Genomic DNA, 15,488 nt, shown 5'->3' on the forward strand with positions numbered 1-15,488 from the left:
ATGGAATTATATAGATTGTTTCCAAGCAACACTTGAGAATTTTCAGAAGCTGTTTTTCAAGTTAAAATAATGTTACAAATCCAATAGATATTTCCTTTAATCACTCTTCTGATGCTGAGGGTTTTTTTTTGTCATTAAAAAATATATAGGTAGTAATTCTGTTTAGAGAAATGGGAGAAATTTTACCATTTTTATAGGCCTAAAATCAAGCAGACCTTTAGTTTGAGGCTAGCTACATAAGGCAAATACTGTTAAAATAATCTTTGTGTATGCCCCAAGTGCTGATATTTTGGGAACAGTAGCAGTATTGGATATGGTGAAATTCTAGGAAAGGGGAAGAAAAAGGTAATTTCTTTGGAAGTTGTAACAGATTTTGACAAATGAAATAGAATTTTCAGATTTTTTCAGTTGATTTTAGGGTACAGACACACTACACCTCTGTGTATATATCAAGATGAGATTTATTGAATAGCCTGACTGAATCTTTAATCTTTGTGTGTGTTGCATTGATTTATAGGAGATGAATCCTGAGTTGTTGGCTGCTTTAGGCAGTATTTCCCTCTGCCATCCAAAACCTGGTAGATTATTTGCATGTTGCTGCTTTAATCTCCTGATTTTTAAAATACACAATAAAACTTATTATGGCATTTATTTCTTTTTTAGCAAGAAAAGGGAGGCATATGTATATAGTTTAAAAAGACAGGAAGAACTTTTAATTCTTCTTTCTTCCCCTGAAGCTAAGGATGGTGAATTTGTAGCATGATTATTTTTGTTTTAGTCTCCAGAAAGTCCATCAAAGATGCTCTTCCCCTATAAGGTGCTAAAAGCCCTGGATCCAGAAATCTATCGTAATGTAGAATTTGATGTTTGGCTGGACAGCAGGAAAGGTAATGATACAACAGCATACTTTTGAATCCTGACAGATCAGGGAAAAAATATTGCAAATTGTTTCTGATTATGTGTTTTTAATGTATTGTTATAAAAAAATAGCCTGGTATCTTTTAGTTTACTAGATACATGATTTTATTTTATATTTTTAAAAGATTTTATCTGAAAGAGGGGGAGAGCATAAGCATGGGGAGGGGCAGAGGGAGAAGGAGAAGCAGGCTCCTTGCTGAGCAGGGAAGGCAGATAGACGCTTAACTGAGCCACCCAGGTGCTATGTACATCCTCATGATTTTAAATCCAAAGAAGAAACAAATATGTTTAGAAGTGGAAAGGGATCTTTTAGGATCTGATGTTTATCCAATACTTTTGGTTTTGCAAAGACTATGTGGAGATAAACTTCTGATAATTTTAAGAGTACCTAAAACTTGTAACTGCAAATAAGCCTGTCTTAAATTTAAAATGTTAAGACTACCCTCACTGATAAATGAATAGGTCAGATGTTCACAAACTATGGCCTATAGACCAAATCCATTCTGCTGGCTGTTTCTGTATGGTCCTGTGAGCTAAGAATGGTATTTATATTTTTAATGCTTCCTATTTGTCATCTTGGACCTTGGTGAAATTAGGTATAGTTAATAACCCAACAGTCTAGAATGAGGTTAAGCTCCTGTGGAACACAGTAAGTTGTTAAAAATAACAGTTGATTTGAAGAAGCTGTGTAAGTTTTTTTTTTCTTTTAATTGAGGCGTGTTACTTCAAATTGTTATCTTACTGGTGTTTGACCAACTAAGATTATAACCTCCTGATTCCCACCTATCTGTGTTCTGTAGCACAAAACTGTTTTGGCAGGTCTCCTTAAATTGACCAGAGAAAGAACCGTATCAAGAGTAATATCAGAAAGGGAGACAGAACGTAAAGACTGCTAACTCTGGGAAACGAACTAGGGGTGGTAGAAGGGGAGGAGGGCGGGGGGTGGGAGTGAATGGGTGATGGCACTGGGGGTTATTCTATATGTTAGTAAATTGAACACCAATAAAAAATAAATTAAAAAAAAAGAGTAATAGAATGACCCTTTAGGATCCTGTCTGCCCCTGATTTTACCTTAAGAGTGTCATTGTCAAAAACACTGGTAAAAGTAAATTAGAAAATTAAATGATGTAAAATGGGAAAGGGAGCAGTTTGAGCTTGAATCTTCATTTTCTTTTAATAGAACTTCAAAAATCTGATTACATGGAGTATGCTGGGAGACAGTACTATTTGGGAGACAAGTGTCAGGTTAGTTCATCTTTTAAAAACTCAGTAATTTGTTTTCCCAAGGTTGTGGTTTTAGTCACAGGTTCAACAGAGCTCATTTACAAAATGCTAGAAAATTTTAAAAATATTTTATTTACCTATTCATGAGAAACGGAGAGAGAGAGAGAGAGAGAGGCGCGCAGAGACAAAGGCAGAGGGAGAAGCAGGCTCCATGCAGGGAGCCTGATGTGGGACTCGATCCTGGGACTCCAGGATCACGTCCTGGGTTGAAGGCAGGCGCTAAACCACTGAGCCACCCGGGGATCCCGAAAATTTTTTTTAATGTTTGCGTTAAATTTTAATTACAAACTTTTGTGAGAAGATATAAGGATCTTTCAAAAAGATGTAAGGATCTTTCAGCATGTGCCACCTCTATTAAATGAGACTGGATGGCAACTTTAATAAGTTGACACTGAACTCCATTTGGAGAGAAATTGTATTTTTAGTTTTAGTTTTTTGGCAGAAGACCTATCTGTCAATAGATTTGAGATTAGATGTATTTTTACTGTCTCCTATCTCCTTTCAGGTTCGCTTGGAATCAGGTGGAAGATACTATAATGCTCATATTCAGGAAGTTGGAAATGAGAACAATTCAGTAACAGTCTTCATTGAAGAATTGGCAGAAAAGTAAGAATATAATTGTTTGTTAATTACTAAAATATTTGGCTCTTGATGCCTTTTTGTAATACTAAATTGAGAATTACCAGGATGCTAGTAAAAGATCCAAAGTTCCATCTGGTACCAGCTTAAGATGATTTAAAATTGTTAAAAGCACATGCTGAAGTATGAAATATTATTACCACTATATGAAAAGTTTCCAGATCCCTAGTCCGCAGCCAACTTACTAGGCATATTACATACAATAGAATTCTGGTATAAAACTGTTCTATTGGAAAGCTGATTTACCAATTGAACTTCTGCCTATACCACGATAAGCTAGCTCAGTCATTCTCAAACTTTAAAATGTCCCAGAATTACATAGCTTGTTAAAACAGCTCCATCCCCAGAGTTTCTGACTTCAGTAGGTCTGTGGTAGGGCCTAAGAATTTGAACTTCTGACAAGTTTCCAGGTGATACTGATGCTGTTGGTCCACTTACAGAACCATTAAACTTAGTTATGCTGCCCTTACAACCAAAAAAATCTCGGTAGCTTAAAACAATGAAGTTCATTTCTTGCTTATTTAGCAATCCATAGTGCATCAGCAAAGGGGACGCAGGCCAGCAGAGGCTTTATCTAGATACAGTCTTCCATGATCACAGGGTAAAAATGAACATGACCAACCATGTGCTGGTTCTTAAAGTGTCTGCTCACATTTTATTAGTCAAAGTGGGTTACACAGCTGAGGCTGAAGCCAGTGGAGTGGGAAAATACAATCTCCTTCCAAGGAAAGGCAACGATAGTTGTGTTTTTTTTTTTAAGATTTTATTTATTCATGAGTGAGACGAGAGGCAGAGACATAGGTAGAGGGAGAAGCAGGCTCTTCTCAGGGAGCTTGATGTGGGACTAGATCCCTGGATCAAGGTGATGCTCTGAGCTGAAGGCAGACGCTCAACTGCTGAGTCACCAAGGCATCCCTAACATATTTGAAGACTAGTCTCTGACAGTCTTTTACTCTGGATCATAATATGTGCTACAAATAGCTGTGAAATTATATAAACTACTCTTAGGTTTTTCTAACCTTCAAAGAAAACCCCAGTAGGGTAGCTAGTGTCAACAAGTTTAAGTAGAATATACTTGAAAATGAAGTGGGATGGGTGAAGGTATATATATCCAGTGAGAATTAAGTCTGTTTTGCAGTGGCTTAATGGTGGTATCTTTAACTTTAAGGCATGTGGTTCCACTGGCTAACTTAAAACCAGTTACCCAAGTCACACCTGTTCCTGCCTGGAATGCTATGCCCAGTCGGAAAGGAAGAGGTTACCAGAAAATTTCTGGGGGCTATGTCCCAGAAATGGGTTTGTATGCTGAAGTTTTTTATTATTTCCCCCTTCTTGTACTTACATCTTATCTTTAAATAAAAGACAACATAGATAAGCCTTGTTCTCAGTTTCTCAACTTTGGTGTGTTACTGACATTTTAGGATGCATGGCAGCTTTGTCGTGGGCAGCTGTCTTGTGCATAATGTGCATTATAGGTTGCTTAGCATCTCTGGCCCCTATCCACTAGATGCCAGTAGCATCCTTTTCCCACAGTTGCAATAATAACCACAAATGTCTCCATACATTACCAAATGGTTCTAGGCATTTGGGGGAGGGGAGGACTGGATCTTTTGCTTTGGTTATGAAACTTATTTGATACTTCTTTGCCTGAAAGCGATGTCAGAGATGGACATGAAACAACGGAAGAAGATGTTCAAAAAAGTTAGAGGAAAAGAGGTTTTTATGACTATGGCTTACAGCAGGGGAGATGCCCTCCTCCCGCCCAGGCTTCAACACAGTATGCATTACGGACATGACCCTCCAATGCACTATCCACAGACAGCCGGCAGTATTATGTCTAATGAGCATTTTCATCCTCAACATTCATCTCAGAGACAAGGTCGGGGATATGGGATGCCCAGGTAAGGCTTAACTGACTTGCAAGATAATGTACATTTCTGTTGAAATATGGTTAATAATTCCTGGACAGAATTACAGTAGAATTTAGAAATACCCTTTTTTAAAAGATTTTATTTATTTATTCATGAGAGATAGCGAGAGAGAGGCAGAGACACAGGCAAAGGGGCTCCCCACAAGGAGCCCGATGTGGGACTTGTTCCCAGACCCCAGGATCACGCCCTGAGTGGAAGGCAGATGCTCAACCACTGAGCCACCCAGTGTCCCAGAATTTAGAAATGTTTTAACAGTTTAGCTCCCTTTTGTGATGTCTGCATAGAGGATGGGACTGATGTATACTTAAATTTTTGTCAAATGAATTTTTTTTTGTCAAATGAATTTATTGGGAGAATTGTATTCCCACTATTTAAGGATATATGGAATGGTTGAAGACATGTGGGGCCATCAAGCACTGTATCCATTAATAATGGATAGGCCTAATGCCAGGAGTGAGGAGATCACAGCTCTATTAGGAGATTTTTAGAAAGATGTGTTAATTCTATTTAAGCGTAAAGATTGACAACTCAAGTACTATGAATAGAGTTGTTTTCTCCTTTCTCTTCATTTTTAGGGATTCATCTCGCTTTATAAACAGGCATAACATGGAGGGCCCTAAAGTTGGTTTTTACCCTGGCCCAGGTAAAAGGTGTTGCCAGAGCTATGATAACTTCTCCTATAGATCTCGGTAAGTGAATTTTAAATGTTGAAAATCACAAAATGGGTAAGTTTGGCTTCCTTGCTGAGCAACAAATGTGGATTAACTTTTTAAAAATGTCAACATTGAGAAGTGTGAACTGTTATTTAGAAATTAGAAACAAGTTACCACCTTATGTAATCATTTTCCCTCTTTTCTCTGAACTACTTAATACTCAAGTTCGTTTAGACGTAGTCACCGCCAGATGCACTGTATGAATAAGGAGTGCCAGTATAGCTTTTCCCCAGAGAGTGGACCAATGCCCAGGGGCTTGGAAGAAACCATTACCTTTTATGAAGTTGAAGAAGGGGATGAGACTGCTTATCCAACTTTATCTGTAAGTAGGTCGAAGCTTTATTCAAAAAGCTGTTTACTTTCTCTTTTCTTTTAAGTAAAGGCAATGTGGATAAATTTTTAGCTTTTTGACAAACCACCAAATAAAGCACTTCCGAAAAACATGAGTTTTTATCTTAGAGCTTTTAAAGATGGGAGAGGAGAACTTTTTTTCAGATATTTTTAGAGAGAAAGGGTAGAGGTGGACCAATAATCTTGGCTTACATAATATGGGAAAATATTTTCTGTTTTCTTGATAATTTTCTCATGTTTTTTTATTCTAAGTTACATTAAAATACTTGGAGCTGTTTTTTTCCTGAACAGCATGTGTATATGTGTGTGTCTTTGGTACAGAATCACAGAGGGCGCCCTACAGTGGTTCCTGCTGCTTCAAGATACTGTGTTTCAAGACGAGGACATAGCTCAGGCAAACAGACTTTGAATTCAGAGGAGGGCAGTGGCCAGAGTGACCATGGTGAGTCAGTTACAGTTAAATGTATCTTTGAAAGGTGATTCTTATGGCACATCAGGCCCACTGTTCTGGTAACTTGTTTTGAATGAGTTATCAGTTCTTGTCTCAGACCTTGCTAGGTGTTTGAAGATGTCTTGGTCTTTCTCAGAAGGACGGACTTCCAGTTCTATAGGCCACCACATTGTCACAACTTATTTTCAACTCTCTGCATAGGTCTTTACTGAGTTTTGATTTGGTGTGATTTCAGTATGGAAAATATCTATTCCTTATTAGTAAGGCACCTCACAAATGGTGAGGACCATTTGTAGAACTACTTTGGGCTTTTCTGTAACTAGTTGCTATTTTATGAGATGGCTAGAAAATAATTTCTTTGCCCAAAGAAGTCTACTTAAAATGTTACTATTCATTGTATCCTATTGGTCATCCACTGTACTAAATAACTATAACTTAATACTTAACAGTGATCCTCTAAGGAATATGGTATCCTTGGTTATAAATGAGGAGATTGAGGCTCAAAGGGTAAATGACATGGCCAAAGTCATACCCTTGGTAAGTGGCAGAGATTGAAGTTTTTTTATAATAGCTTTATTTAGATATAATCCACATATGGCATATTTCACCTACTTAAAAAGTATACAGTGATTTTAATACAGTCACAGAGTTGCATGACCATCTCCACAATCAATTTTAGAACATTTTTATGACCCCAAAAGAAATCTTGTACTCGTTAGCAGCCACTTCCCATTTCTCTCCACCAACCCCCACCCCCAGCCCTAGGCAACTACCAGTCTGCATTCTATCTTAATAGATTTGCCAATTCTGGACATTTCATATGAGTGGAGTCATGCAGTATATGCAATATATGATCCTTTGTGATTGTCAGGGATCGATTTTGAATTTGGGTTTGTCTGACACTAAAGACAACATCTGACACTAAGACACATCTGTCTGTATGTTCTTAACAGTTGCTATACTGCCTCTCACCATGAGGTGTGCTTGTTATTTTACCATTTTACTGTAAAATGACGTGAGTTACAGACAATTCTACTGAAACAATTCTGGAGGAATTGGGTGGATTAAGGAGGTATGAGGCAATCTCACTGACTTAACAGTCAAGTTCTTTATTGTGATGTTTTTCTTTCTATATGTGTAGAAGAAAATAGGTATTTCTAGGAATTAGGACAGAACATCTAGCAGAGGAATGATCTGTGAAGACTTTGTCCCCATGCATGTGCATGCATGTGCTTAAGGATGTATATTCTCTGCTCTTTTACTCAGCATGACCCTTTTGTCTTTTCCCTTTAGCTTGGTGGGCACCTTCAGATGTGTATTGCTTACCTGTAGTGGGATATTCAAAGTAACCAAATCTTTGTTCTCACCTTAAATCCTGCTGTCTGGAGTGGTTGCATGTATGTGTTTGATAAGTGATGTGTTTGAGAATCAAATCCAGTTTTGACCTGTGGAGTTTATTTGGTGGAAAACTGTCCAATTGATCATTAACTTTCTCTGTGTTTTAATGGTATAGTAGTCTTAAAGTAAAATCCCTTTAGTACACTGAGCCATCCTCTGAGAACAAACCAATTTTAAATGTATTATTTACTTAAAACAGGCTGAGAAACAGATGGTTCATGATATGCCCTTTTAATGTCCATGTAAGCAAATGATAGGTTATACTCCAATTACTTAATAGACACCATTTACTATATATCAAGCACCATGCTGTGTTCTTTTCCCGCTCTATGATCTGGGTACTTTTATTCCCTGTTTTATAGTGCAGAAATTGAGGCACAAAAAAATAACTCCCCTAAAGTGATGTAAGTTAATCAGGATTCAAATGTAGACAGCCCTAAGTCTAGAGCCAGTGAACTCAGTCACCATACTTTACTGTTTGACTGAAAAAAATTAGATACATCTGGGTTTTCATCTCTGCCTGAACTCTTAAGAACTAAGGGAATTTTCAGAGGAGAAATTTGTCCTGTTTACAGTCAATATCTGACTTCAGTATCGGTTGACTAGTATCAAAGTTCACATCACTTGTTTCAAGGACCATATAAATTTTAGTTCTGAATATATATCCATAAAACTTAAGAAAAAGCAAGTGCTGGCCATCTGGCTCTGCTGAGCTAAAAAGCCCTACATAAACACTTCTTCTGTCTTTTTTTTGTAGGGAGATATCATGAAGAATATATTTATCCTTCAGGTCAGTGAGATCTAGATATAATCCGACATTCATCATTGTTTATACAATTTTAAGTTCTAAAATAATGCTCATTTTTTACTTTACTTTGGCTATATTCTCTAGAACCAGACTATGAAACTTCAGGTGTTTATAGCACAACTGAATCTACAGCAAACTTGGTAGGTATTTAATAATGGCAAGCACTTATACCTCCTATTGTGTATTGAGGGCACTATTTTAAGAGCAATAGATATAAATGTATTTAAATCAGAACAATCCTATGAGGTAGTTAGGGCCTCATTCCATCATTTTGTAGATGAAGAAATTAAGACCCTGAAATTAATTTATTTAGAGATCTTCTAATGTGTTGATACAAGAGAAAATTCAAACACTGGCAGTGATGATTTTTAAGAGGATTTTAGTATGATTTTTCTATAAGAATGGGCCATAAGTCTCAGTTACTTCATATAACAAAAGTTTGTTTCCTGGTTATGCTTCATGACCAGTGGAGGTCTACAGGAGGGCTCTGCTCAGGGACTGAGGCTGATAGAAGCTCCATTCATGGTTGCAAAGGCAGGAAACAAAAGGTACACTGGTTATAGCTGGTTATTCAGCTTACAGCTTCCATCTGGAGATGAGGACATGTGTCATTTTCATTTTCATTAGCCAGAGTATGTTCCACTGAAGTATCTAACTTCTATGTGACTGAAAGTCAAAAAGTTGGAAGTTATTTTAACAGTGCTAAGGACAGCATGCAACTCAAACTCCCAACCACAGACAAAATACTTTCTTCCACAGGTGGAACTCACGGGAGATAATCCACAAATCTTAGTGTAATTAAACTCAGAGCCCAAAGTTTTGGGGAAATGTGTAGTACTCTGTATATTGGGTCCAGATGTGGCTCTTCTTCATCTGGAGGCCTAAAACCAAAGATACAAAGTTAACCACTATATACCCAACTTAAAATTGTGGAGCAGGGACTGAAAAATGTCAGTAAAAATTCCCATTCAGAAAAGAGGGGGAATGGGAGAAATATAGCTAATGGCCTGTAGCAATTCTGACATCATGGGTAGACATCGTGAGGGCCTTCAACCTAGGCACAGGGACTGTTCCCTGGAGGGGGGGGGGCTCTCTGATTCATTGTTTTCTGGGGCCCTTGGTTGTCTTTGGTCATATTTGAAGTGTAGGCATTGGGGAATAATCCTTCTTGGCAGCTGAGCAGCTTTCTCAGCCTGCTTCTTAGAGAAAATTGGGAGCCCAAGGGTTGTTTTATCTCAGTTGGATGGTTTTAGTTCTGCTCATAGTTTCTTTGGCTGTGTGATTAATTTATTCTGCTTCTCTGTTTGATTCCTGTTAGTTTCATATGTCAATAGCCATACTGACAATTTTTTTTAAATAGACATCCTACTTAGAATTGCTGTAAGTTGTTTTCTTATCCCTATGTGTCTCTCTCTACTTGATTGCAAGTACCTTGAGCCTATTAGGGATGGAGGAGCCATACTTTTGGAGGCTTTTCCATGAGTCATTTTGTCCAATTGCAAGGATTCGATGGGTGTTGCATTCTTAGTTGGACTCTTGCTTTGAAATATCTTAATGCAGTCAGATTTTAACAATTTGATTTTGGTTTCAAAGCCAAGTTTTAACTGATCTTTGTTGTTCAAAGTGTTTATCAATTTTATATTTTACAGTTTGAAGTTCAAACAATTGCATCTTCAACCCTCTAAGTCCCCTGTATTCAAAGACTTACTCCCTGTATTCTCTTCCCTTTCATTCCTTCCTACAGACTACTTTTCTGTACACATCTGTCTTAAAATATGTTGCTAAACTCTGCCAACAGTAATCAAAACACAAAACTAACATTGTTTTCCAAACCTTCCCAAAGAACCACAAGTTCATTATCTCATTTTCAAGTTAGGTTTTTATTACAGTAGCACCCTACTTCTAATAACCAAATTACTGTTTCAGTCAAGTTAAGTTATGCCGCAATAACACCCCCCTTCCCAAATCTTAGCGGCTTAACACAGGACAATTATTTTTGCTCATGTTTTATGTGTAGTGTAGGTTGGTAGCAGGCTTTTGTTCATCATAGTCCCTCGGGGGACCCAGGCTGATGGACATGTGTGCTTTCACAGTCACTTTGCAGGACTGAAGATAGGGTAATTGTACACTGGCTTTTAATATTTTTGCTCATATTGGCCAAATAAATTACGTGGGCACACCTAACTTTAAATGAGGCCAGGAAGAACAACTTTCCATGTAGCCAGGAGAACTGGAATATTTGTAAGAACTTGAATAACAACCCTCTGTTCTCTAACTATGTTTAATCTTAACTTCAGGGCAGCCCGAGTGGCTCAGCGGTTTAGCGCCGCCTTCAGCCCAGGGCGTGATCCTGGAGACCCAGAATTGAGTCCCACGTCAGGCTCCCTGCATGGAGCCTGCTTTTTCCTCTGCCTATGTGTCTGCCCCCCCCCCCTCATGAATAAATAAAGTCTTAAAAAAACAATCTTAACTTCATGTACTAAACTTTTGTTTTCTCTGTTTAGGTGATACATCTTAAGAAAGAAGAAAACTATGATATGTGGTTCTCTTCCTTATTACTTCTTCCCTTTCCTTGCCCCTTCTAGAGGAATAGGTTTTCCTCTCACTCTGCCATTACTATTCTCCTATCATATGCTTCTTGTGCCATTTCTTAAAATAGCCACCCCAGTGAGAAAAGCAAGTAAAAATCTCCCCATCAAGGATGACAAGTTTATCCCTTTAATTTCATTTGTCAACATATTCCTTTTTATTCTGAGCTTTATTGTATAGTCCCAGTAGCTTTTAGTCTCTTCAGGATGTGTTCCCCTCCCACACTCCAATCACCAAATCTATAGCAAGTTTCTAAGTAATTTTTTTCACAGCATGCTGTGGGGAAGAGGACCAATGTAGGACTTACAGATGTCCAGGCAGAGCCTTCTAAAAAAGAAACCCCCACAAACATTTATTGCTACTTATTTCTATGCCCAACTCTCAACAAAATCCTTCTGTAGAACTGTTTGGCATTCGCACTAGGCCTTTTGAGTCCAAGCCAAAGTTTGCTTTTTGGAAGGTGCTTTAGCTGTACTTGAACATAGACTTTAGAAATGTGCAATCCATGTTAAGTTGGGTTCATCTTTGTCACAGTATTACGATTCCTCTGTTTTCTGTGATTGCTTCCCTTGATTCCCTCTGTGTTCTTATCATTGTTAAACCAATTTCTGCTCCTAGGTTTTTTGTTTTTGTTTTTTGTTACAATTTGTCATGCATAACTCTGAGCCTTTTAAAATCATTTTCATTTTCACAAATCCTTGAGCCAGAGGGGAGTGGTGTTCGGACTATACTCCATCCTGCTTAGCTAGGATATAGCTGAATAACCAGATACCCACCCTTGTCCTAAGCTACAGTTGTAGATGGAATGTTTTTGATGAGCAGAACTGTTGTTGGTCCTACTGATTTTAAGCTCTTAAGTCAAGAAAGTCCACTAAAAAAGTGTTTAAACTACAATCCTCCATTTTAGTTTCTGCATTGGACTAGAATTGGATATGATCAGGATCACTATAGATAGGAAACAGCACAGTCACCTGAATTATAATGAACATTATCTTAGTTGCTTCCAAATCTGAATACTTAAAGGACAGAGGACTTATCACTTAATTTTAGGAGATGTTGAAACAAAGCAGATCTTTTATTGATGTGTTGTTTGGTTTCTTGATTTACCTTTACTTAACTGTACTTCTGTATTCATTAAAGTCTCTTCAGGACAGAAGACCATGTTCTATGTCTGCTCAGGACACGGTTACCTCATACAACTACCCCCAGAAGGTAATCTTAATTGTGTTATCGAGCAGTCAGATGGGTGGGAAATGACTTTTGTTTTCTTTTGGTTCTCCTTGTCTTTCATTATATTTAAAAGATGTTACTTGTGTTTCTAGCTTAAGTATTATTGTTTTTTGTGGTGCCTGGCACAGTAATTAGTAAATTCATTGAACAAATTGATTATCTGCTGTGTTCCAGACACTATTCTATGTGTGGGCGTTAGACTACTTCTAGTCCTGTCTCTTCTGAACCTCTTATATAATCTGTCATTTGCTGAAACTGAAGTGTAAAGAATAGATTCAGAGCTAGCGTCAAAAAGGTAGCTGAAACCATGGGAGTGAATAAGATAATCCTGGGGGAAGGAAGAGATTGAGAAGAACACCTAGAACAGAGCTTGTACATCACCGAATGTTAGCAAATGGGCAGAGAAGGAATAGTCAAGGGGACAGGAAAAGTAGGAGAGTATATGGCTATGGAAGCACCAGGAAGAGCATGTTTCAAGGAGTAGTCAAGTGTCAGTTGCTGCCAAGAGGTGAAGCACCATAAGGACTAGCAAGAGTCTACTAGGATTTGTTGCCATGAAGACCACTGGTGACTTTGAATACAGTTTCTGAGGACCGGAATGGGTAGCAGCCACATAGTAGTAGGTGGTAAGAAAATAGAGACTGCATTGAGAAGTGTCTGTTACTATGTATTGGACATCTTTCTGTGCACAGTGCTGTGTTGGGTGCTGTGGCCTCATCAGAAAAATAAATTGCAGTCCCGTGAAGTTTTACACACACAAAGCATTTTTTCTCTTAAAAAGTATGTGTTAGTGTGGAGAAATGTAAATACATTTAAAAATAAACATTTAAATCTCTGGATAATATGTAGGAAACCCAGAGGTTACCTGTTTGGAAAATGGGGAACTGGGCAGATGGAGGATAAGGGGTTGGAAGGAAACATTTCATTATATGCAATTTTATATTTGATTTTTGAATCCTATTAATGTATTACTTTTTCAGAAAAATAATAAATTAAAATTAAGATCTTAAAGTTAATTGTGGTATTTTAAAAGAAATAACCTATATGTGGTTTACATAAAAATTGATTTCTCTGTGTTCTAGTTATCAAAATACTGTGTCTTGAAACTTAGGATCAAATAAGAGACTAATAATGTTTGAAAAATCACTAAACTTGATTTCTAAACTTTCTTCTACATTTACAGGTGATGGTAAATTCTGCAGCAGTTGCAGCTTCCTGTGCCAATAATATTCCAGCTCCAGTCTTACTTAACTGTGCAGCAGCTAATCAAGCTAGTAGTACCACTTCAGTTTCCTCACAGAATGCTATACAGCCTCTATTTGTATCTCCCCCTATACAAGGCAGACCAGGTAGGTTATTAGTGGTTGCTTACTTTGGGAAGCCTCTTTTCCTATTCATAAACATTCATACAACAGTTCTGGTGATTAGGTGGGATTACTTTAATTTCTAGTATTAAATTTATTTAACCTGCTTAATAAAGTATGTTCTGTATTTGGAGGATCCATGAGATTTGAGAGCCAGAGTCTCAAATTTTTTCTTGCAAATTTGGCTTTTTTTTTTGCAAATTTGGCTTTGATATGATTTTGTACCTATTGTTTTGCTACCCTACTGAAAATTTAGAGGATTTTACTAGTTTCTTAAACTTTGAGTTAAGTTTTATTATACAGGAATTAAACTAGAGGTGTTTCACACTTCACAGAATTTTCATTCCTAAAATGTCTGCTGTAAAATACATTTGTATTTAATGAATCATTTCCCCATGAATGTTGTAAGAAAGAATATAGGCACTAGAATTTAAGACATTTAGATTAGAATTTTGGTTTTACAACTCACTACCTATGTAATTTTGGACAAGGTATTGAGCCTTTCTTACCTATGAGCTTGGGGGTACTGGTAGTACCAATTTATGAACTGGTTGTGAAATTCCAGTGAGTTAATATAATTTAGAATTCTGGGAAGGTGGTAGCAATAACAACAGCTATTTAATCTGAGTCTTCAAATAAAAATGGAAATAGCAAAACCAAAACCCATACATAACATTTACAATAAAACGAGGTGACAAGGTATCCCTATGAACCCCAAAACTTAAGCAGGTAGGGACAAACCAGCAGTCACAAGATCTGTATGCTATCAGGATCTTTGTGGGAGCCAGAACATGGAAGCATTGGGGATGTTGTCTGATGGACCTAAGAACAGAAGGCTCCCCAGAATTGCTAATAAGAATTCACTGGATGGGATCCCTCGGTGGCTCAGCGGTTTGGCGCCTGCCTTTGGCCCAGGGCGCGATCCTGGAGACCCGGGATCGAATCCCACATCAGGCTCCCTGTGCATGGAGCCTGCTTCTCCCTCTGCCTATGTCTCTGCTTCTCTCTCTCTCTCGTGACTATCATAAATAAATAAAAAAATTAAAAAAAAAAAGAATTCACTGGAAAGTGGGGCGGCCAGTTTGGAAGGAATAGCTAAGACTGGGAAGTGATTTGACTTCTCCCAGTACTAAGTAATTGCTTTGGGTACATGGTAAAAGGACTTGAAAAACTCTGGAGCAATCTGGCGCCTAAGAACCCTCAAAACTGACCTGCCAGGGCTCCCTTTTAGGATAGTATTCTTCACTGGGAGAAACTGCTAGGAGTGGAATGGGAAGTGATTGGGATAGGGGAAAAGAACATCTCCAGACCAAAGCTGAGAACAGAGCCATGGAATCCTAGAAAGCAGTCATGTTTTTGAACATGACAGAAAAACAAAACTACTCTGTATCCACTTCGTTCTGAAGTTCATGAATAATAATTTCACATAGTAAAGAAAAAGCATCAAGGTGAAATCCTATACAAAGATGTTTAAAGAACAAAAAAAATAATATCCTTATAGACAGTAAAAGTATGTTGGAAATACGTCCACCAAACTAAACCAACTAAACAGCTATTTCAGAATGAGCTAAAGATATAAATAATGTAATAAAACATTAAAGAATAACTGGAATTAAACTAAAATCTTAAGAATAGCATCAGAATTAGAAAAACTCAAATGAAGTGACAACTCTGGAAAGCATTAAAAATGGCAGTCATTTCAGTAATGAAGACTAAATGATAAAGAACATGATCAAGTATATACAACAGATAAGCCTTAAAAATGTAAGAAGGGGGTGGTATCTAGAATGAAGAAAAGGAAGATAAAGATTC

At 37.6% G+C, this 15,488-nt stretch overlaps 1 protein-coding gene across 1 annotated transcript in view; it reads left to right on the forward strand.

The window, feature by feature from the left end:
• ALG13 (ALG13 UDP-N-acetylglucosaminyltransferase subunit) overlaps nt 1-15,488 on the forward strand; it is a 72,483-nt gene that overhangs the window by 31,546 nt on the left and 25,449 nt on the right. The window contains 12 exon segments of the mRNA XM_035711627.2: nt 779-887; nt 2,099-2,163; nt 2,708-2,808; nt 4,010-4,137; nt 4,496-4,742; nt 5,348-5,461; nt 5,651-5,807; nt 6,158-6,278; nt 8,443-8,475; nt 8,578-8,633; nt 12,223-12,294; nt 13,496-13,661. Of these exon segments, the coding sequence (XP_035567520.1) occupies nt 779-887; nt 2,099-2,163; nt 2,708-2,808; nt 4,010-4,137; nt 4,496-4,742; nt 5,348-5,461; nt 5,651-5,807; nt 6,158-6,278; nt 8,443-8,475; nt 8,578-8,633; nt 12,223-12,294; nt 13,496-13,661 (1,369 nt within the window).

The sequence above is a fragment of the Canis lupus genome, chromosome X, assembly GCF_003254725.2.
Source record: "Canis lupus dingo isolate Sandy chromosome X, ASM325472v2, whole genome shotgun sequence".
Taxonomy (NCBI): Eukaryota; Metazoa; Chordata; class Mammalia; order Carnivora; family Canidae; genus Canis; species Canis lupus.